Source organism: Lissotriton helveticus, chromosome 10 (genome assembly GCF_964261635.1).
Source record: "Lissotriton helveticus chromosome 10, aLisHel1.1, whole genome shotgun sequence".
Lineage (NCBI taxonomy): Eukaryota > Metazoa > Chordata > Amphibia > Caudata > Salamandridae > Lissotriton > Lissotriton helveticus.
Window position 1 is genome coordinate 971,483,830 of NC_136071.1, and position 22,427 is coordinate 971,506,256.

The following is a 22,427-nucleotide window of genomic DNA, read 5'->3' on the forward strand; positions in this document are numbered from 1 at the left end:
TTTTTTAATTGCTATTACTTCACTCAGAAGAGTGAGATCAAGGCATTAACAATTCAAGAACCATTCTTGCAACTCCATCACAACAAAGCGGTTCTAAGAACAAATCCCAAATTCCTTCCAAAAGTAATTTCACCATTCCATCGCAATCAGTCTATTGAGCTGCCAATATTCTTCTCCCAACCTCAAACAGTTGCTGAAAGAGCTCTCCATACATCAGATGTCAAAAGAGCTCTCCTCTACTATATTGATAGGACAAAGCCATTTCATAAAACAAAACAGATTTTTGTGTATTTTTCTCCTCCACATAAAGGTAATCCCATCTCAAAAACTGGTATTGCAAGATGGATTGTTAAATGCATTCAAATTTGCTACCAGAAAGCAAAACGCACTCTATCCATTCCCCCTAGGGCTCATTCCACCCGTAAACTAGGGACATCTATGGCATTTGTAGGCAATATTCCCTTAGATGATATCTACAAAGCAGCTACATGGTCTACACTGCACACATTCACAAAGCACTACTGTGTAGATGTGCAAGCAAAACAACAAGCTAGTGTGGGCCAGGCTGTACTCAAAACACTATTCCAAACCACTGCAACAGATACTGGTACTCGCCGCTAAGGGAGAGAACTGCTATGCATTCAATGTAGTAGTGTGTGATTAGCAGCCCATATGTCTCGAACGGAAAGTGCTTCTTACCCGTATGCATCTGTTCTTGGCATGTAGGGCTGCAGATTCACACACGCCCACTCGCCTCCCCGGCTACCTTTATCTCTTCCAGTAATATCTTAGTTAGATACACTATACATGGACATCTTTTTCTGTTCTCACACAACTCCATCATTTTCCCTAATGGCGAAAAACAATCTGAAGATGGAGTCGATGCTCATGCGCACTATGCTCCAGAGGAGGAGTCATCTACCGTTCAAAGATTCTTCCAGGACAACAAAAAAGTGTAATCATCCGGGCCCATCACCAGATGGAGATCTATGCACTAGTCTGTGAATCTGTAGCCCTACATGCCAAGAATAGATGCATACTGGTAAGTAGCATTTTCCTTCTTGAAGAGCAAACACTTGTGGAAAGATAAAAGGAGCCCAACAGTGAAATGGTGAACAGGCTATGCTCTACTGGAGGAACAAAGACTAGCTGGATGGGCTAAATAAACTAAAACCATCTAATAGAAATCAAGGAGATAAGAGTGACAAAACAAAAAGCCATTGGAAAGCAGTGGGTGGAGGTTCTTTCCATTTCAGCTATCAACATACCCCCAATAAGTCTTTCGCAACCAGACCATGATGCAGTCTGGCAGGCTTCAACCTAATGGCAAATTAGCAAAGTAATCCTGCTTCAAAATGTACCTCATTACGCTGCATGATTTAGTCAACTGTGCAGAATAATTTGGTTCTCTCCTTCCGCATAATTCCAGTGAGTCTGCCAGATTCTTAGCTGTAATTAGTGCCCTGGGTGCAGTGACCAATGAGCCTAGCGATATAAGGATCCCGCTACACGTCGATTATTGCTTTCTTTTATAGTCTATCTGGTGTGGCATGGAGGGACATTTTTTTATTTACATTAGGGGTTGTGGCACCCTTTCTGTTCCACTGCAGCTTCTTTTTATGTTTTGGGAATTAAATATTTAAATCATGTGTATAACACTTAAAGTCTAGACTGTCCATGCACTTTGAAGCAGGTAATGGAAATTGAGGAGGATGCTTTCACCGTGCCTGAGAAGGCTGAACTAAAACATCTTCACTGGAGCAGCACCCAGGAAATTCCTTTGCAACCCTGAAGTGTTTGCTGTGACCGCTGCACTGCAGATTTGTGAAAGGCAATGGGACATGATCAGTCATAAGTCATAAGAATTTGTTGTGCGCACATATCACCGAGATCTCAGAGCGCTAGCAGAACTCCAATAAAAGGAAAGGGAGCCGATTGATCATAGGAGAAAGGCGGTCAAAAAAGACATGTTTTTAGCCTTCTGTGGAACAGTTTATGGTCCGTAAGCATTCAAAGCTGTAAACATGAGCCAAATAAGAAAATGACTTGCCGCCATTCCTGCTGGTACGAATCCTAATGGAAGTGAGTAAAAATGTTCCTGACCCGACCGTCCCATTGGGTAAATACCAATTAAGTATTTTGGTCAGGTAACTAGGCCCGTTCCCGTACATGTTCTTGTGTACCAGGCAAATAACCTTGAAGCGTATATGTTTCCAGATGGAAAGCCAATGAAGAGCTTTCAGATTAGATGCAGATGGAGACCGTGATGGAAGATTAAGCATCAGCCTGGCGGCAGTATTGTGCAGGACTTGAAGTCTGGTGTAAAGCTCTTCGTTGATAGAGGCCATGAGGGCATTTCCATAGTCAGGCCAACTTAAGATTAGACCCTGGACAAGCGGTTTCCTAGATTCTGTTGGAATCCATTGAAAGATCTTATGTTTAGTCTGGGCTGCATCTGTCCTTTGTATGGTGGGTCTGCACCACTGATCCTTCTGGACACCGCCACAGCCAGGTCTGAACTTGCACCAGTGCACAGCGCTCCATGGACTGAGGCTGGGCAGCTTTGCTGTCCTAACGTGGCCTGTGTCGGGTTCCTTCATGATCCAGTTACTTGCTCTTGTGGCCCCTCCAGACAAGATGTGTGAGATCAACTGCTGCAACCAGAGGTGAACGGGACCGTAAGATTGAGAGAGACTGTACATTTGACCTTGGGCCTGAACGCTGTGCCTGTGTTAGATTATTTTTATTTTTTATTTTAATTTTACAGAGTTTTATATAGCACAAACTTAACCCGAAGGTTTCAAAGCATTTTACATAGCACCAGTTGCGTTACATGAAAACACATTCATTTTTTGTTAAGCACAGGGAGATTAAGTGATTTGCCCAGAATCACAGGATGTTCAGCGTTGTTGCTGAGACTCGGACCGAGTTCCCCAGATTCAAGAACGACCGCCCTAGCTGTTAGGCCAATTCCTCTCCCAAAATCATGCCTTCATCTCTGTTTTTGAAGGGGGGAACCAGAGTTAGGGCCCACCCAGGAGAAAATAACTGAGGGAGCTGGGAAGGTGTAGTGCCTTGAAAAAGAATCCTACTTGGGGACAGTGACTTGCTTATTATTGAGAGTGAGATTGTGTAGTATTTTGTAGTCTTTAGTACTACTCTGTAATTATGCAGGTCGCTCCCCCCGCCGCACAGCACCACCTGTGTGCCCGTGCCCCAAGCCCAGCTGCCGCTGCTGCTGGCAAAGTTTGAGGCCCTCCTCCACCCGCAGGCTACCACCTGCTCCTCTTCCCTGGTGGCCAGTGGTAGGCCAAAGGTTTGCTCATGCTCGTGCTCTCTGCATTTTGTTTCATTTGTTCAATTGTTTTATTTTGTTTTTCCTCCTTCCCTCTTGTGCCAATACTGTGCCCTTTCTGCCTGGTTGCCCTTTTTTCCTCCTGTACCCCCGGCTGTTCCTTACTCCCGTTCCCCGCCGCTGCATCCCCTGTGTCCCCGCCCATGCTCTCTGTATTTTGTTTATTTGTTTTATTGTCCTATTTTTGCTTTCCCTCCTTCCCTCTTGTGCCATTACTGTGCCCTTTTGCCTGGTGCCCTTTTTGCCTTCTGTACCCCTCGCTGTTCCTCACTCCCGTTTTCGCACCCCTGCGGCCCTGCCCCCCGCTCTCCCATTCGTCCTCCCCCACGTCCCAGCTGCTCCTCCCCTTCTTATAGCGGGAGTGCCAAAGGCAAGCCCGCCTGCTCCTGGACTGCGCCCGGCCCACGCCCAGCGCCAGAACCCCTGGCCCCCACAAACACAGCAACACCTGACGCCGCTATGACACCAACACCCTCCACGCACTCAACACCGGACGAGCACACGCCTGCTTCCTGGCCGCCCCGAAGGGCACCAGAGGACCCTTCTCATGTCAGAACTGCAGCTTCACCAGTCTCAGAGCCTCCAACCCGCCCACCAAGAAGGGCGCAAATACCTGAGATGCATACTACTAAACACCCGCTCCGCATCGCAAACACGCCGTCGAACTCTGGGACCTGCTCGACTCATCCTCCCCGGACGTAGCCTTCCTTACAGACCTGGATGAACGACTCCTCGGCACCCGACATCGCCATATCCATCCCGGACGGCTACAAGATCACCCGCAGAGACTGCACCAACGGAGTAGGAGGCGGACTCACCATCATCCACAAGAACACTCTCATGGTCTCGACCAACTCTGACGAAACCCTCAGCACCGCCGAACACCTGCACTTCTAGATCCACACTGATCCCAACACTACCCTCAGAGGAACGCTGATCTACAGACCCCGACCTCAGTTCAGCGACTCCATCGCCGACTTCGTCAGCATGCACGCCATCGCCTCCACGGACTACATCCTCCTCGGAGACATGAACTTCCACCTCGAGAACAACAACGACACCAACTCCACCACCCTGACCGACAATCTCGTCAACCTCTGACTCAGACAGCTCGTCACTGTGCCCACCCACTCCGCCGGCCACACACTTGACCCCATCTTCTCCGCAAGCCCCTGCGTCTCCTTCAGCCACACCACCGAACTCCACTGGACCGACCATCGCTGCATCCACTTCTCCTTCCAGAAATTCACCACGCACCACCGCACCCAACAGGTCCCCCGCCACAGCTGGAGCAAAATCACCGAAGACCAGCTAAACACCGCCCTCGCCTGACACCCACACACCTACACCGCCGCCAGGAACCTCAGGCGTTGGATCGACGACTGCACCAACACTCTCGCCCCGTTCAAGAAACCCTCCAACAGACACACCACCAAGAATGCCAGCTGGTTCTCCGCAGAACTCCAGACCTCCATACAAACCTCCGAAAACTAGTGAAGAAATGGCACCGCAAACAGACACCGGAGAACCAAGAAGCCCACAAGACCGCCATGCGCCAACACCATCACCATCACCAACATCACCTCATCAGAGCTGCCAAAAGACCTCCTTCATGGACCGCCTCAACAATAACGCATACAACAGCAAAGATCTGTTCAACATCGTGAAGGGACTCTTCAACCCCAGCTCCAGCACCAACGACATCCCACCATCGCAAGACCTGTACAACTCCCTTGCCACCTTCTTCCACCGCAAGATCGCCAACATCCACGACAGCTTCACCAACCAACGACACCTCAGACCCCACGGCCACCACACACAGCGCCCCCCTGCTCCCCTAGACCCACATCAACGACAACACCAAGATCACGAACACCATCCACTCCGGCTCCCCGTCAGACCCATGCCCACACCACATCTTCAACAAAGCCAGCGACACCATTGTACCCCATCTCCGCAAGGCCATCAACATCTCCTTTGAGACACGACCTTCCCGGAGAGCTGAAAGCACGTCAAGATCAAAACTCTGCTCAAGAAACTCAAGGCGGGCCCAAGAGACCTCAAGAACTTCCGGCCCATTTCTCTGCTCCCGTTCCCGGCAAGGTCATCGAGAAAGCCGTCAACAAACAGCTGACCCGCTACCTCGAGGAGAACAACATCCCCAGTCCGGAATCCACAGCAACCACAGCACCGAAACTGCCCTCATCTCGCCACCGACGAAATAGGGGCCCTGCTGCACAAAGGCAAAACCACGGCCCTCATCCTCTTGGACATATCAGCCGCCTTCGACACTGTCTGCCACCACACCCTACGCAAACGCCTCTACAACGCAGGGATCCCAGACAAGGCTCTGGAATGGACCACCTCCTTCCTCTCCGTCAGAACCCAGAGCGACCGTCTCCCCCCTTTCCAGTCCAAGGCCTCCAAGATCATCTGCGGCGTACCCCAAGGATCATCTTTCAACCCGACATTGTTCTACATCTACATGGCCCGCTCGCCCACGTCGCCATACTGCACAAAGTCAACATCGTCTCCTACGCCAACGACACACAGCTGATCCTCTCCCTCACCAAGGACTCCCGCACCGCCAAAACCAACCTCCACAAAGGAATGAAAGCTGTCGCCGAATGGATGAAAAACAGCTGTCTGAAACTGAACTCAGACAAGACGGAGGTCCTCATCCTCTTTTTTTGTCCAATATGGAAAAGCACCGCTTTGCAAATCCTGCTTGAAGAAACTAAACCACTTTTTTGGTGTCCTCATACACAAACGCTGAGTCTTGGTGTCAGTTTGCAATGCTCATTTAATAATCCTTTTTTAGGAAAAACCAGCCAACGCGTTTCGTTCTGAAACCAGAACTTCTTCAGGGCGAAATCGTAGTTCCAAAAAATATATATTGGATTCCAATCTTAAGATGGTAACGAGATGCACATGCTCCGAGAAACACAGCTTATTTGTATCCCACACCGGTATTATTCCTTGTGTTATAGCATAGATAGGCCCAAGGTCCGTTAATTTCCAAGAATCTTTAATAATATTATTGTGTGTATTTGGTAGACAGTATCTTAAGCGCAGAAGTCAATCCTATGCCTTGTGGGATATATTTCTTTAAATTCCAAATATAGTAATGAATATTCGTACGGCAGTCACCTGAAATAGTTGATCACGATGCATCAACTCTGCGGCCTTACGTTGATTCAAAACGCCGCCATCTCTGATACCCCCTCAGCCTGGGACGACTCCTGGTGGCCGACCGCCATGGAAGCACCACCAACACCCACCGACCACGCACGCAACACGGGGTTCATCCTTGACTCAACACTCTCCATGACCAAGCAAGTCAACGCCGTCTCATCCTCCTGCTTCCACACCCTCCGCATGCTCCGGAAGATCTACAGGTGGATTCCAACCGACACAAGAAGAATGGTCACCCAGGCCCTCCGTCAGCAGCAGGCTGGACTACAGAAACACCCTTTATGCGGGAGCCCCGGCCAAACTGCTGAAACGACTGCTACGCATACAGAACTCCTCTGCCCGCCTGATCCTCGACATCCCTCCACACAGCCACATCACACCCCACCTGAGAGACCTGCACTGGCTGCCCGTCAACAAGAGGATCACCTTCAAACTCCTGACCCACGCACACAAGGCACTCCACAACACCGGACCAGCATGTTAAAAGTTAAGCTGCAAACGTCAACATTATCGGCGCCATCTTGCTCTCCTTGAACCCATTCGTGCACGTAAGCGGCAGCCATTTTGAGCACCATGGCCTCCTTGCCCCTCGCTGATAGCCAGCGCGTCTCTCTCTCTCTCAACCTCGCAAACATTCCCCCGCACGCTGACAACCCCCCCCCCCCTCTCACATGCCCTGAGTCATAAACCCCTCTTCAGCGCGACTCTGCCTCAGAACCCCATCCTGCTCCCAGCGCGACACCTCCCTCCATTCCTTTTCATGGTCCCAGGCCCTTTGATACCAACCCCCTTTCCTGTGTGCCCGTTTGTCTTCCTCTTTCCCAGGCCGACACCTAGCTCTGCCGATACTGTTTATTGCCCCTCCCCGTACAGTAGAAAGCTTCCCTCATCAAAGGACCCCCGAGTTCAATTCAATTCAAATGATCTTTATTCGGATTTAATACATCCATAAAAGTACATACAGAATGAAAATACATTAGAGAAACATTAAAAACACAATTCTTACAAAATTAAAAACAAACCCCCCCCGAGTTGATCAACGCCCCCACCCTATGAGATCCGATCAAACCCCCACATTCTGTGAATCGGCGGAATGTCCAGCTGCGCGATAATCATCACCTGTTGTGACCGGGGTGGGGACTTCAACTGTAAATGTGTGTGGGAACGGGCCTGTAGGGGAGATTCAGAGGATGTCCTTTCATACTGCAAAGCATTACAAGACTGTGTTACCTGCAATAAAATTCATTTAACTGTGTATAAGAGGCCAGGCCTCAGAGATGCGGGTAGAGCACCTCGTGACGATACTTGCTGTCCGAACTGATGTGTTCTCCTCCGGAGAGAATAAAACCTTTGTTTCCTGCCTTCCAGTCTCCAGCGCCTGCCTCTTCATTGGTTAATATTCTGTGGGTTCAAGTGGCGACACCGCCGGGCAATACTTAAGGATCTTTGTTCATCAGTTGTCCGTGACCTTTTTAACAAGCATACCTCAACAGATGACTCACCTTCTACACCCCGAACCGCCAGCTCCACTCCGCCGACTGCTCCCTCACTACCGTTCCCCGCATCCGAAGACAAACCGCCGGCGGCAGATCGTTCTCCTACCTCGCCGCTAAGACCTGGAACACCCTCCCCATCCTCCTACGGCAGACCCAAGACCTACTTACCTTCTGGAGACTACTCAAGACCTGGCTCTTCGAGTAGTAGCAGCATCCCCCCCCCCCCCCCCCACCCCAGCGCCTTGAGACCCTCACGGGTAAGTAGTGCGCTTTACAAATTTCATGATGATTGATTGATTGAAAGTACTTTCTGTTTTTGAAAAGACCAGCCCTGGGCTGCACACTGATTTTGCGTCTGTTGGACGATCGCGGAGTGCTGAGCTCGAGCACCCTGCACTTCCTTCATTTGAAACCTGTGCAGGTCATCCTTGCTACCCTTGGAGTCTAGTGCTGAATGGGTTTTACTTGTTCCAGTTTGCAGAGCCATAGTAGGATGGGTCCCAGGACATCAGTGGCAAACAACCTCACCCCCAGCAATTGAGGACCAGTAGCCCCTTCAAACCCCTAAACCCCCTCCCCTGTCCGCCCACCCACCGAACAGAGTCTGACACCAACTCAACCCAACGTTGTGGTAAAGGGTGATAATGAATTCATAGCACTCACTGTGTATGATATTAGTCATGAGTCTGGTTCTCATCCAACTACTAAGTCTTGAATGGTGTCTGCAACATTAAGCAGGGGAAATGCAATGCCTTATCCGCTATGGTCCATTCGGATTTTAAAAAAAGAATAACTTTTATTCTGTGGGGAAACATTTTTACCAACAGGACTCCCATCCATGTGAAAAGATATATTTTACTTGTTAATTTCAGCCTTCATTATTCAGAGGACTAGATTAATCAGTTTAACAACATTGTTTTTGTTGTGAGTATTTTTGTTGTATTCTTATTAATCTTATCTGATAAAGACTACTAGCCGCAGATTCCTTAACGTAGCATTATCCCCAGGCCTGAGACTGGATCCGGATTTTTTTTTGCTACAGCATCCCTGCGCGCCGGCATCACGCGACTCCGCCCAAGCGTTGTCTGCGTACGTGACATCAGCAAGGTCGCATAAGTCCCACCCCGGCGCACCTACCTCAGTTTTTTCCTTTTCCGCGTGCAACGTGGATCCGGTTCATGCTCCGGGCCTGTTCAGGCCTTTCCCTTTCGCTATTGCGTGTGTGTGGGAACAGTGTGCAGATGCCTTCGGGCTTTAAGACATGCTTGTCTTGTGGACGCCTGATGTCGGCGACGGACCCTCACCTCATCTGCATGTGGTGTTTAGGGGAACACCACAACTCCACTGATTGTGAGGCGTGCCAGCAGATGAAACCAAAGTCCCGACGGGAGCGCCGGACGAAACTTCTCTCAGCTCGCATGTCCAGGTCGGCGACGTCACCTCACCCGGCCCCTGCTGAGGGTTTTCGAAGCCGCTGCCTCCGTCGTTGTCATCATCCCTCTCCCAAGCCGCAAGAGCGTCGCTCACCTGTCAGTAAGTGTCGCAGTTTGTCCCCGAGGGCCAGTCGCTAGCCTGTTGGGTACATGGGCTCTCCGCGGGTGATGCAGCACAGCGTGTCATCGTCCTATCCGCCGTTTCCCGGTGTGGGGGCGACTAGAGCTCAGATGGAGACATATGTGGCGGCTTTGTAGGCCTTGCTGGCCTTTCCTCCTCCTTTCCCTCCTGGGGCATCAGCGGATCCCTTGCAGTGTGCAGGGCCCTCTGCGGAGGCGCCGGTGGCTCCGGCCCTAGCGGGAGATCGCCCAGGAATGGGACGCATCCCCGGGCCCCTCTCTGCCCTCTGGACAGGCGGCGATCTTGTCTGAGGCCGAGGTGACGCCGCTATGGCACCAGCAGCTGCTGGCCCTGACGGCGCCACATGGGTCGGCTAAGGGCCCCTCTCGTCCCGTCATGCGTCAGGGCTGGCAGGGGACTCCTCGTCCCTCCCGGGTCCCTCTCGTCCCCCAACGCAGGCGGCTGCCTCGTCGGAGGTCGAGTCGGCGCCTTTCTGGCGCCGTTCCTTCGCCGTCCCGACTCCGGCCCAGCCCCAGTCTCCTGCGCCGCGCTCTGTGGCGGAGGCCAGCCTGGCCTCTCCCCTGGCGCCAGGCGACGATGTCCTAACTCAGATTGTGGACTCTACGGCACCCGACCGACGTCGGATTGTTGACTCGTCTTCGGATGCCTCCTCTTCTCCAGAGGTTCGGCGCTTGCTGGTGTCATTTTTGCCAGAAACGGGCCCTGCGTCGTGGCTTTTTCTCCGGCGTCGTCTAAAGACGGCTCCTCGCCGTCACAGCGGCTGTGGTCTTCGCCGGAGGAGCCGCAGGTCCCCCACTCCTCGGTCCCTCTTCCTCCTTTCCGGACCTGGCACTTCCCTCCGGTTGGCTTGGGGGAAGGCTGCCTTAGCTTGCAGCCGTCGCAACCGAGGAGCTGCTCTCCCCTCCGCGGGGCCCCACAGAGGCGGGTGCAGGCTTCTCTCGCGCTGTTTCCACGGCTGTGGGAATTTTGCGCGTGGGTGATCCAGCTGCCCATTTCCCCGCGGAATCATTTTCTGGAGGTTCTTCATCAGGGCTCTGGTGGTAGGGTGCTGCTGCTTCCCTTCGAGGGTTTGCTCGATTCTTCTCTTTTGGGGACTTGGGGTCATCCCGCCATGGGGGACCCGGTGCCTCAACACCTTCTGCATCATCACCATCTGGTGCCGCGTGACCCGATGTGTCTTTCCCTCCACCCCTCTGCCAGAGGCCTTCTTTTGCAGACTGCCTTTCTCTCCCTGCGGCAGCTGTTGTCTCCCCCGTCGCGGGTGGCCCACTGGCTGGACTCTGGAGGCGCTATATGTTAGCCTCGACCAGTGCAGCTCTGCGGGCCCTTAACACTCTGCGTGTTTTGGCTAGGGCCACTTCTTGCTTGTGGGACTCGGCGGAATCCCTTGGGTCTGCGGCTTCTCAGGAAGGTGCTTGTGTTGATTTGCAACACCATGCGTTAGATGGCTGGGAGTTGGCGGCGTTTATTCTTCGCTCCGCTCTGGACATCTCGGAGGTGCTTGGTCGTGCCATGGCTTCTTCGGTTGCACTTCGTCGCCATGCCTGGCTTCGGGACAGTGTGTTCCCGGAGAACGTTCGGGAACGGTTGGTGGACCTTCCTTTCGATGGCGCTCTCTTGTTCCACGCCCCTGCGAACTCGGCCATTCAGAGGTTCTTGGTGGGGCTTTGGCCTCCTCCCCCTCCTCCTCCTCCTGCTCCTCCTCCAACTCCAACTCCCTCTCAGTGACCTGTGAGTCGATCTGGTTTTAGGGAGAAGTTCTTCCGTTGGGGCGAGTCGCCCCAGTTGTGTGATCTGTGTGCTTCATGTGCATTTGAGTCCTCATTATTGGGACTGTGGTTCTGTTGGCTGCTGGCCGGCCCTTCTTGACTGTGTGTTTTTGCTTTGGGTTTTCTATACCATGCTGGGCCTGAGACTAGGCCTTCTGTTTTTTCTCTTTGGCTGCTTGACAAGCCTTCGGCAGGTTTTTCCGCAGGCCTTTTCTGTTGTCCTCTGTTGCGGAAGTTATTTCCCAAGAGGTTCCTATGTCTTGGGACGTAACATGCCCTATGTGGGGTAGTGGTAGCTGTTATATAGCTCTGTCATGTGCTGGGAAGCTGGGGTCGCCTTCGGCCCTCTGCTCTACGTGACGTTACGGGATGTTGCAGATGCAATCCTCTTGTTGGTGGCTTGGAATCGCTTGAGTTGCGCCCAGGGTGTCCTTCTCCGGGGTCGCTGCGCTGTTCGTCTTGCCTGGCCTGCTGTCTGCGGCCTGGTGTCCTGGCTCTGTCTGGTTCCACTTCTTTCTGGGCCGTGTGTGCGGACTCCTCCCTGGTTGTGTCCGGACCCTTCTTCGCCTTCCTGCGCTGTCTTCGGCTGGCATCTGGCTTGCCCTGAGTTCATCGTTCCATGGTGTTCTCTGTGTCTGGCTGTGCTTGCCGGTGCCGACTTACTGTTTTTCTTCACCATTGTGCCTTCTTAGTGCTTTAGTGGGACAGTCATCCTTGCCTTGTCCGCTTCTTCCAGTGGGACCTGCATTCAGTTCTACCTCTCCTCTCTGGGGGATGAGATGGTTCTTGTGTTCCTTGCCCCTTTTGCGGGCGCAGTCTGTCCCTGCGGAGCGTTGGATGGTTCTTCCTGGGTGGCCTCGGGCTCCCCTGTCTGCTTCGGCCTGCTTATTGCTGGCGGCTCATTTCTGTCTGGTCTATTGCCTTCTGGTTGTGATAGGCGCGGCTGCCCTCTTCACTGGGGTGTGTTATTGGTTGGGGTTGTAGTCCTGCTACATGTTATCATGACATTTTACGTATGTTATTTGTCTCCAGAGCGCGCGCTCCCTCTCTCTCTCTCTCTCTCTCTCTCTCTCTCCTCTCTCTCTCTCTCTCTCTCTCTCTCTCTCTCTCTCTCTCTCTCTCTCTCTCTCTCTCTCTCTCTCTCTCTCTCCCTCTCTCTCTCTCCCCTCTCTCTCTCTCTCTCTCTCTCTCTCTCTCTCTCTCTCTCCCCTCCCTCTCTCTCTCTCCCCCTCTCTCTCCTTCTCTCCCCCCTCCCTCTCTCTCTCTCTCCCCCCCTCTCCCTCTCTCTCTCTCTCTCTCTCTCTCCCTCTCTCTCTCTCTCTCTCCCTCTCTCCCTCTCTCTCTCTCTCTCTCCCTCCCTCTCTCCCTCTCTCCCCTCTCTCTCTCTCTCTCTCTCTCTCTCCCCCCCTCTCTCTCCCTCTCTCTCTCCCCCTCTCTCTCTCTCTCTCCCCCCTCTCTCTCTCCCCCTCTCTCTCTCCCCCTCTCTCTCTCCCCCTCTCTCTCTCCCCTCTCTCTCTCCCCCCTCTCTCCCCCCTCTCTCTCTCCCTCTCTTCCCCCTCTCTCTCTTCCCCCTCTCTCTCTCTCTCCCCCTCTCCCCCTCCTCCATACTGGCAGGGTTGCTGCTCAGGGCTGGGCTCTGTTCTTTATTCTTTTTGGTGCTGCAGTGCCTGGCACTGCTCTTTATGTGTTGTTCCCCACCATTCCTTTTCCCAATTTTTCTGCTCTTTCGCGCACTGTTCCTATACTCTCACAGTTTTGTCTGATGGCTCCGCGTTGTGGCGCGGAAAGTTCTCCGAGAAAACTGACATAGGCGCGCTGGGGTGGGAATTAAGCGACCTCGCTGACGTCACGTACGCAGACAACGCCTGGGCAGAGTCGTGTGATGCCGTCCCCCCAGCGCAGGGATGCTGTGGCAAAAAAAATTCCGGATCCAGTCTCACGCCTGGGGATAATTCTACGTTAAGGAATCTGCCGCTAGAATCGTCTCTACCAGATACATCGTTGCCAAAGGTAAGTAACTCGTACTATAATGATAATACATTTTGAAGAATGTGTAAAAACTCAAGACATTGCTGCCACTATGAAGATGAGCTGTCCTCCTGTAGAAGATAATTCAGTTTATTTAAAGACTAGTTGCACAAACAGTGAGACATGTTTCCCGCTTTTAGCATCTTCCTCTAATTTTCATTTATTGATACCAGTTGCCAGTATTTGAATTCTGTACAATGTAACCTTGGTTTCTTATGAGGTTTGGCGCAGTATTGAATTTGTCTATCCCCGACTTTGGTTAATCCCTTAATCTGCTAGTTTATACTGTACATCTTCTGGACACTATGATCATTATTTTATTAAGCCAGTAGGTTTCTTGTTTTCCCTAGGCAAGCAGATATTTTTCAGGAGTTGCTGTATTTTTTTTCTTAAGTTTTCCTTTGCATGAATCTCCAATTTTTTTTTTAATTGCCATTTTTTTGTCTTATTGAAACTTTTTATTGATGCACTGAAAGTTATGGTTGAATGTGATGGAGTCAGTGAAATGTTTTGAAGCTACATTTTTGTATTTCAGCTTGGTGATGGTGTGGCATCTTCGAGTACCCAAACTACAAAACTCGAACTGCTCTGTGAGGAGCATGTAGAAGATATGAGGCAGGAGCTTGTGCGTCAGGAACAGGAGCACCAGCAGGCAGCGGAGTCTCTAAGACAAGCACATATGCTACAAATGGAAAGACAAAGAGAGGACCAGGAACAACTCCTAGAGGAGCTTTCCCAGCTTAAAGGCCAGCTGAGTCGAATGATGGTGAGTTTTAGATTTGTTTCAGAGTGTAAATGGGTAAGACAGTGGAGTGATTCAGTTAATGTATGGATAACTAAATGGTCAGAGACAAATTGCAGGACTTTTTAATTATATCACTTGCCACATCATGATGACCGTGTACCAACCTATAATCGTTTTGTTGCACCAAATTGCAGCACACTGTTAACACAATTTTAAAAAGTGTTATTAATGGAAACTTGAAAGTGGTGTTCACTAGGGCACTAAGTCTAGAAACGTAATCAGTGGCATCTGTGTTTGTCAACCAAGATGCCCCTCTGACTTTCAACCTAAACATACACAGACATACATGAGTGATAATTCACACTGGATCTGGCATGGATCCATTGGCTCACTGAAGCAAATATGACCATTTTCACAATTCTTGACTGTATTTAAGGTCTTTAAATAAAGGCCATTCAGCCTCGTATTCAAGATAGTAATATAACTCTACAATTAAATAATCTACTTCAAAGTTTTATCTCATTCAACCCTGATTAAACCTCCAATCAGTGGTTGAGGATCCCCACAGTGATCTCTGGATCAGTCTGCCTCTTCATCTAAGGAAATGTGAGAACTATATACACATTCCTCAGTGTTCAGAAATGTGTTCTCACCTTGCTTGGGGTTGTAGTATGGATAGGATTAGGATTTGTAAACTTCAATTTAATGTTAATGGTAATGAAACTGATAATGCGCGCGTATACCCTGAGATGTCTTGGCGCTGAACTAGAGTAAAACCTGTGGATGGGGAAGGTAACAAAGACTCTAGTTTGAAAATAGCCAAGTTTTTAGCCGTTTTCTGAAGGAAGAGAGGGAGTTCAGCCCTCTCATAGTTACAGGGAGAGCATTCCATAATTTTGCTGTACAATAGGCCGTGCTCCGACCTCCCCAGCTGGCGGTTCGGATCTTAGGAACCTGCATTAATCTGGCTTTGGTCGATCTTAACTGCCTACCTGGGTGGTACCATGAGAAGAAATGTTTCAAAGGTACCTGTCCTGCGCTATTCAATGATTTATGGGCAAGGCAGAGAGCCTTAAACTTGGAACGTTGCACCACAGGCAACCAGTGGAGATTCCGTATCTCTTCTTTGATCGATTGGTAGTTAGGGATTTTCAGTAGAAGCCTGACTGCAGCGTTCTGTACCATCTGGAGCTTCTTTAGATGTTGTTTCTGTAACCTAAGGTATAAACCGCTACAGTAGTCCACCTTAGGCAGCACCAGGGTGGTCACCACTGTTTTTCTAAAATCCTGAGGGATAAATGGTAAGACCTTTTTGAGTTTCTTCAGCAGATAGAAAGCAGCAGAAACTATAGCATTAATTTGATGCGCATAAGTGAGACCGTTATCTATCAGGACTCCGAGGTTTTTTGCCTTCTTCACTGGTTAAGGAGTCCGTCCCAGTTCTGCCGGCCACCATAGCCCATCCCATTTTGGCTGTAAATTGCCGAAGGTAACCACTTTGGTTTTATCCGAGTTGAGTTTTAAACAGTGTCTACCCATCCAGAGTCTGATTTCCCTTATGCAGCATTGAAACTGCACTGCTGGGGATAAAGTGTGTATGCCGCAACGACGATCTGTGTATCGTCGGCATGGGATGTCAAATTGAAGCCAAACTGCTGTATTAAAGGCGCAAGTTCAGAGACATAAACATTAAACAATGTGAGGCTTAATGATGAGCCCTGGAGGACCCCACATGGTAGAACATGGGGAGTTGCCTGATAATGGGCAAGGGAAACTCTCTGCCTTCTGTTCTTCAGAAAGGATGAAAGTAATGCAAGGGCGGGCTCCCTAATCCCTAGATGTTCAAGGCGTACAAGAAGAGTGTTGTGGTGCACGGTATCAAAGGCCGCTGATAAATCGAGGAGAATCAGAACAGCGGCACCACCCTTATCCATTACTGCTCTGATCTCCTCCGTGGCCTTGATGTGGACTGTCTCCGTGCTATACCCAGAACGGAAACCGGATTGGGATGGGTTGAGTAGTTCATTCTCCTGGATGAATTGAGTAAGTTGGCTATTCATAATTTTTTCAACCATCTTAGCGGGGAAAGGGAGCCTTGCAATCGGGCGATAGTTGCTAGTTGTGGAAGGATCTCGATTAGCTTTTTTTAGCAGAGGGAGAATAATTGCGTCTTTCCAGACTGCAGGAAAAGTTCCTGACAAAAACATATTATTAAAAATGTTGGTTAAGATTGGGCTTACCTCCCCTGCAATGTTTTTAAGAACTGCCGGGCGGCATGAATCCGAAGGGGATCCCGATTTGGTATCCTGAATAAGTTTTCCCACAAGCTCATTGGATACCTGTGAGAAAGTCAGCAGTACATTTTTTCTGTGGGACACAACAGTGGGGTGCCTCTCAGTTGCCTTGTTGGAAGTGGTGGTAAAGATACTGTATATATCGTTTACCTTATTCCTAAAAGCGCTAGGTATACTATCACATAAAGATTGCCTGCTCTTTGATAGTGGGCTGTTAATCGGAGTAGTAAGCTTCTTCAATACCTGAAACAGTTGTTTTACTGAATTTTTAGATGATTCTATTTGTTTAGTGAAGTAAGTCTTTTTCTCCGTGGCTAAAAGATTTTTGAAATTAGCTAACGCATGTTTGTAACTCTCTTTTTCCTCGTCTTCATAGTTCACTCTCCAACGCCTTTCAAGTCTACGACATCTTTGTTTCTCTAGACGCAGAACTTCCGTGAACCAGGGAGCCGAGGGTTGGCTGCGATTCCCAGTGCTTTTGCCATTTGACATTGTCGCCGCAAAGGCATTATTCAGCCAGTCGTTGTAACTCTCAACTGCTCTCAATTTACTCCTTACCATTTCTTTGCTGTATGCTGGTCAGGAGTACAGAGACATCATATGCAGGGAGAATGGGAGAGTGTTCCATAGTTGTGCTGCTGCAATAGAGAAGGCAGCATCACCATATTTTAAGGTGTGGGGTTGAAACACGCATAGGATCCTACAGAGTTTGTACCAAGGGAATGTGTACCAAGATAAATTGTCATAAAATCTGTCTTAAGAACATAAATTGCTTTCTGAATGATAGTTAAAGATTTTTCAAGGTTTCCTTTTGTGTACCGAGAGAAAACGTAGTCATCTAATAGTGGGCAGATAGGATCACATTTCTTACCACCACAAAACAGACAGGCTGCTGTATTTTGTATCAGTTGCAGCCTTGCAAAACTGATATTTAGGAGTTGCCAGTAAAACAGCATTTCCGTAATCCAGTCTGGATTAAATCAGTACATTAACCACAAGAGCTCTTGAATCTCTCATAATGCAAGATGAAATAACAGTAAGGTTTGCAGATGAAAATATCATGACTTCATAATATGTGCCGAACATAAGATGAGGGTGTTGGACGGGTACCCATTTCTCACTGCCATTCCTGATATAGTATTTGATGGGTTGGCACAGTGAGAATATAGCGGAGGTGCCTTGAAGACACTTAGTACACCTTCTCAGTTATACACTTTGTTTGCTCACTTGAGCGAAGGCGTTAGAATGTAAAAAAAATGTATAGTGTAGTTACAGTACAGCAGAACTTAAAATGTATGTAGCATCCTAACAGGGTAGATTGACCTTTATTGGGTAGTAGTAATGCCTATTATTAAAGTGATTATGAGCTTTTGGTTTTGAGCATGTGCTGTATACTCCTTCCATATAGTGTTGGGTGCAGGTGTTTGCAAGCTGTTTTTCCTAATTAAATAATTCAGTCTCAAGTTAGTGCGACTCCTAGCTGAAACCCACAATGCACTGGGGCAAAGACTCCACCTCAGATTATTTTTACCACCATTGGGTTCAAACATTAATCTTGAGCTCTAGGATCGTCAAGCTACTACTGTGATCATTTCGACCCCAGACACTGGAATTTGTACATAGGGCATTGAAGAACTCATCTTCCTCCCGTCAAATTCAACCCAGAACACAGAGGTTTTACCCAAGGAACAGGTCATATGAGATTACCATCCCCACAAGAACATAATCGTACAGGCTCTGAACATGAGCCAGTATGACATTCAGGATCCATATTAAAGTCCACTTCCACCACATGAAGGTGATCAACTGGTGGGATGATTATAACATAGATCCTCTGGATGATTCTATCCTAGAACTGTATCCTCGTACAGGCTCACCCGCAAATGAGATAAAAGCATACCATGCTGTTTTTCACAGGAAAGCAAAGCACTACAAGATCAAGTTGCTTATTTTGGAGGAAGCCTTTTTTGGAGACCCTGTAGAAGACTGAAAAACCAGGACAGGTCTTTCCCATGCTTCACAGCATGATGAGTGTACGGCAGAGACCTTTTACGGAGCTGGTGAATACCAGAGTTAATTAAAAGTATAAGGCTGTTGCGGAGTGCCAATTTTTCATTAGAAGTCCTGTTCCTCCAGATTCATTGGTGGTAAACACAGCTTGGAAACTAGCATTTGCACAAGGCTTAGGTATAATCCCCCTCCAGACAAGGAGAGGAGCTAAAAGATAAATGCAGCTGAGACGTGTTGCTGTAGGAGCAGCAACACTGTGGTGCATCGCCAATTCAGGGGGTCTCCTCTCCAGGTGCGACATGTATTATTGGGAGAGGATAGATCTCCTCCACAAACACCTTCTAGAAACCTACAGAATAAGAGATAGGAAGTTGGTGCAGGAGAGGAAAAATATCTCCAGTGGCAACATCAGATGTGCGATGGATGCAATTGATACTGCCTCATGAGAAGTCGACACCAGAATCATTCTTTGGAAGCAGGTTTGGTTTAGAGTATCTGGTCCAGCAATACCTAATACCAATACCTTTGATGGAGCAACACTTCTTCGAGCCTCTGATGGACACAATGCTAGAAAAAAATCAACTATGATATGTGCACTGCTAAGGCTACCGGGCAGTCCAGACACAACATGTTAAATTTGGGATTTTGCATCAAATGACATGCCGGAGTGGAAAGGCAGGCATATTACTACAGCAATCAGAATGCCATCAGCATCACTCCTACCACCAGGGGCAACCCAGAAGTCCTTTCCACATGGGCAATTTCGGGACAACCGTCGTGGAAGAGGTAGAAGAGATTGTGGAATGGGCCCCACCACCTCCCAACAGTGACAAACTACTGAATCCTCCCTATTCGGGAAGATTATTAAATTATACCTTCATTTCTCGAAGACCAAAGGTTAACCAGGGAACTGGTGAAATCTAGTGTTATTAAAAACCAGTTGACCCTTTCTACAGATGGCATGCTGCTGAATCTTGTTTCTGTACGGAAACGCCAGCATGGGTTAATTTTAACACGTTTTAAATTAGACATGTTTTATCGCCTAGTCACTTTCCTGCTATTAATGATTGGCTAGAGCTACTGATATAATTTCAGTGATGGCTTCTCTAACCATTGTACCTTACGCATTGTTGTTTTGCACTTTCTATGAATTGCCTGACAAATATTTTATTTTACCTATTTCCGTGAATATAATTTTATACAATGTCCGGTAATATTGTGTTTACAACAATTGACTTCATTAGCAACTTGCTGTAAGCTTTCTAGCCTTTTATGGTCTGTAATGCAGTTAAGGAAAAATAGGATTACGCTCTAGTGACGTTTCACAGTCCACCTTTCTAACGTTTGTCTATTCATTGTCTTATGCTTATGAAATATGTAACTTATATTTTGTATGGTATGTTTTTGTTGTTTCTTCTAAGACAGTCGAATAAAGCTGATAATTCCTTCCACAGTAGGAGGAAATAACCTGAGACAAATGGGTCCTTTTCGTGGTACTGCAAGGTTACGGCTTAGAATTCCACAACACCAAACTCACTATCACAATATCACATAGTCACTTAGGAACACCAACAACGGCTAAAAGAGGAAAATATAGCACATTTTAGTAAGGGTGCCATCAAAACTGTGCCACTTCAGTCAGGTTGAAGAATGTACTCACTGTATTTCCTCATTTCTAAAAACTACAATACCATGTGTCCTATTCTCGATCTCGGGCCACAAAATCAATACATCCTGTTTAAGAATTTCTGATTGTCAACCCTGCAGGAGGTAATCCCACTTTTCAGCACAGGAGATTACATGGTGACCCTCAACATTGGGGGCGCCTAGTTCCACACCCCAATGTACCCCGCACATCACCACTGCCTCAGATTTGTAGTAAGTAGATAACACTACCATTTCTAGGTTCTACCCATTCATGTCACTACAGCCCAGTGGGTAATTGCAGAATGTCTAGGGGTGTTTACAGCACATCTTTATCGCAGTGCCATTATTGTTTTTACATATTTTAACGTTTGGCTGATAAAGAGGAGCTGCTATCAGGTAATGCCCAGCACAGCCTCAGGCGGCAGGGCCTCTCCTACACTGGTTAGGATTCACAGAAAATGACAAAAAGTCCCATCTTAGGTCTCAGATTCCGAATTTTCGAGGAGCAGTGTTAAATTTGGTAATAGGCAAAGTCTACCCATATCAAGAGAGTGTGAGAACATCTCAAAGGCAGCTAGCTACTTCTTTTTCGAACTTAACGTCCTCCAGCCGTGATTACAGTAATCGATTTGTTGGGTATAATGACCTACTTCGGAGCCATAGTGCTGTGTGCGCTGTCCTCCATGTGCCAATTACAGGAATGTCAGTCCAGGCCATGGGTACTAGCAGCTGGTCAATGGGAAGATCTAGTGTTGGTGGAGCACACGGTTCAGCACAGATTCCAATAGTGGAACGATAAAATATTGACAGTGGGCAGGCTTTATGTGGCTCCTCAGCTGTAGGTGAGCCTTACCCCAGTCTCCTCATTTGCACATCTGAAAGACATGACTGTTCTTGAATGTAAGAACAGAGCAAATATGTCACCTCTCTCGAACTGACAGAAAAACAATTGTCGCTCAAAGCATTTTACATGCTCATTTGTTAAAATAAATGTAATGGTGAAAACAAAAAACATGACCATTTATTACACACAAAAAACACGGGGTACTCACATCAGCTGTAAGCTTTAGGCCATACAATCTGGTACTGGGTCATTCACAATCAGATCCAGCTCAGCAGAGCATTTGCGTGCGTGGCAGCTACTTTACCTTTCTAAACAGGATGCATCAAGTTCTTTGAATGGGAAACTAATCCCAATATACTTCAACATTATTTCCATAAATGGGGGAAACCCATGATAGATCTGTTAGCCTCCCCAAAAAACTCAAAATGCCCATGCTTATGCTCCATACGCTCACACCTATTGTACATATACAGCATACTATGGATGAGCTGGTTAGGGATATTTACGTATGGTTTTCCTTCTCTACCTGTTTTTCCATTTGTAGTGTGGAGGTTCAAGCAAATGTCAAAGACCATCATTCTCTTCACACTGATGTGGGTGAGGCAGCACTTGTTTTCATAGGTCTTGAACAGACAACACACTTCTCTGTTTAAACTTCCAGTCCTCTTAAGTATTCATTTGGGACTTGAGAGTAATTTCTCCAGAATTGCCACCACTTCTCATGTGGAACCTAAATATCGTACTTACAAAGGCAATTGGAAGCTGCCTTTTGAGCTGCAACATTCTTACGCTAGCCAATGCCTTTCATTGAAGGTGACATTTCTTGTGCCATTCACTTACTTAAGAAGTGTTAGCCTGTTGCAGGCTCTCACAGTAGAAGAGCCTTTCATGCACGTACACAGGAATAGAGTAGCATTGAGAACAATATCCCTGTTTTCTTCCCAGGTTGACTTCCCTTTTTCATGTAACCGAACCATTGATTTAGCTATTTTCTTTCCACACTGACACAGTAGTGGAAAGAGCTGTGCGCGCATCCAATGTTAAAAGAGCATTCATGTTTTACATTGACAGAACAAAGTCCATCCATAAAACAAAGCAACTCTTTGTTGAATTTGCTAAATCTCACTTGAGAAATCCCATTTTGAAACCAGGTTTGGCAAGGTGAATAGCTGAGTGTATTCAAGTTTGTTACGCAAAAGAATAACAAACTTTACATTCTGTGTCACTAGCACATTCTACGGGAAATAAAGGAGCTACAGTATTAGGTAGCATACCGTTAGCAGACATTTGTAGGGCTGCAACTTGATCAACATCATAAGACGCTATTGAGTGGCCAGTCAAGCCCGACAGCAGACTCAAGTAGGTCAAGCAGTACTCAGAACTTTATTTCAGACATCTGCCTCATCTGCTCGCTAGCCACCGCTTCAGGAGAGTGTGCTGCTTTATAGTTTAATAAGAGCATGTGATCT

At 48.2% G+C, this 22,427-nt stretch overlaps 1 protein-coding gene across 1 annotated transcript in view; it reads left to right on the top strand.

The window, feature by feature from the left end:
• The window catches only part of LOC144784158 (A-kinase anchor protein 9-like), a 574,985-nt gene extending 557,999 nt beyond the window's left edge, over positions 1-16,986 (top strand). The window contains exons 17-18 of the mRNA XM_078662830.1: positions 13,954-14,184; positions 16,834-16,986. Of these exons, the coding sequence (XP_078518956.1) occupies positions 13,954-14,184; positions 16,834-16,986 (384 nt within the window). The remainder of the gene's footprint in view (positions 1-13,953; positions 14,185-16,833) is intronic.
• The last annotated feature ends 5,441 nt before the right edge of the window (positions 16,987-22,427 follow it).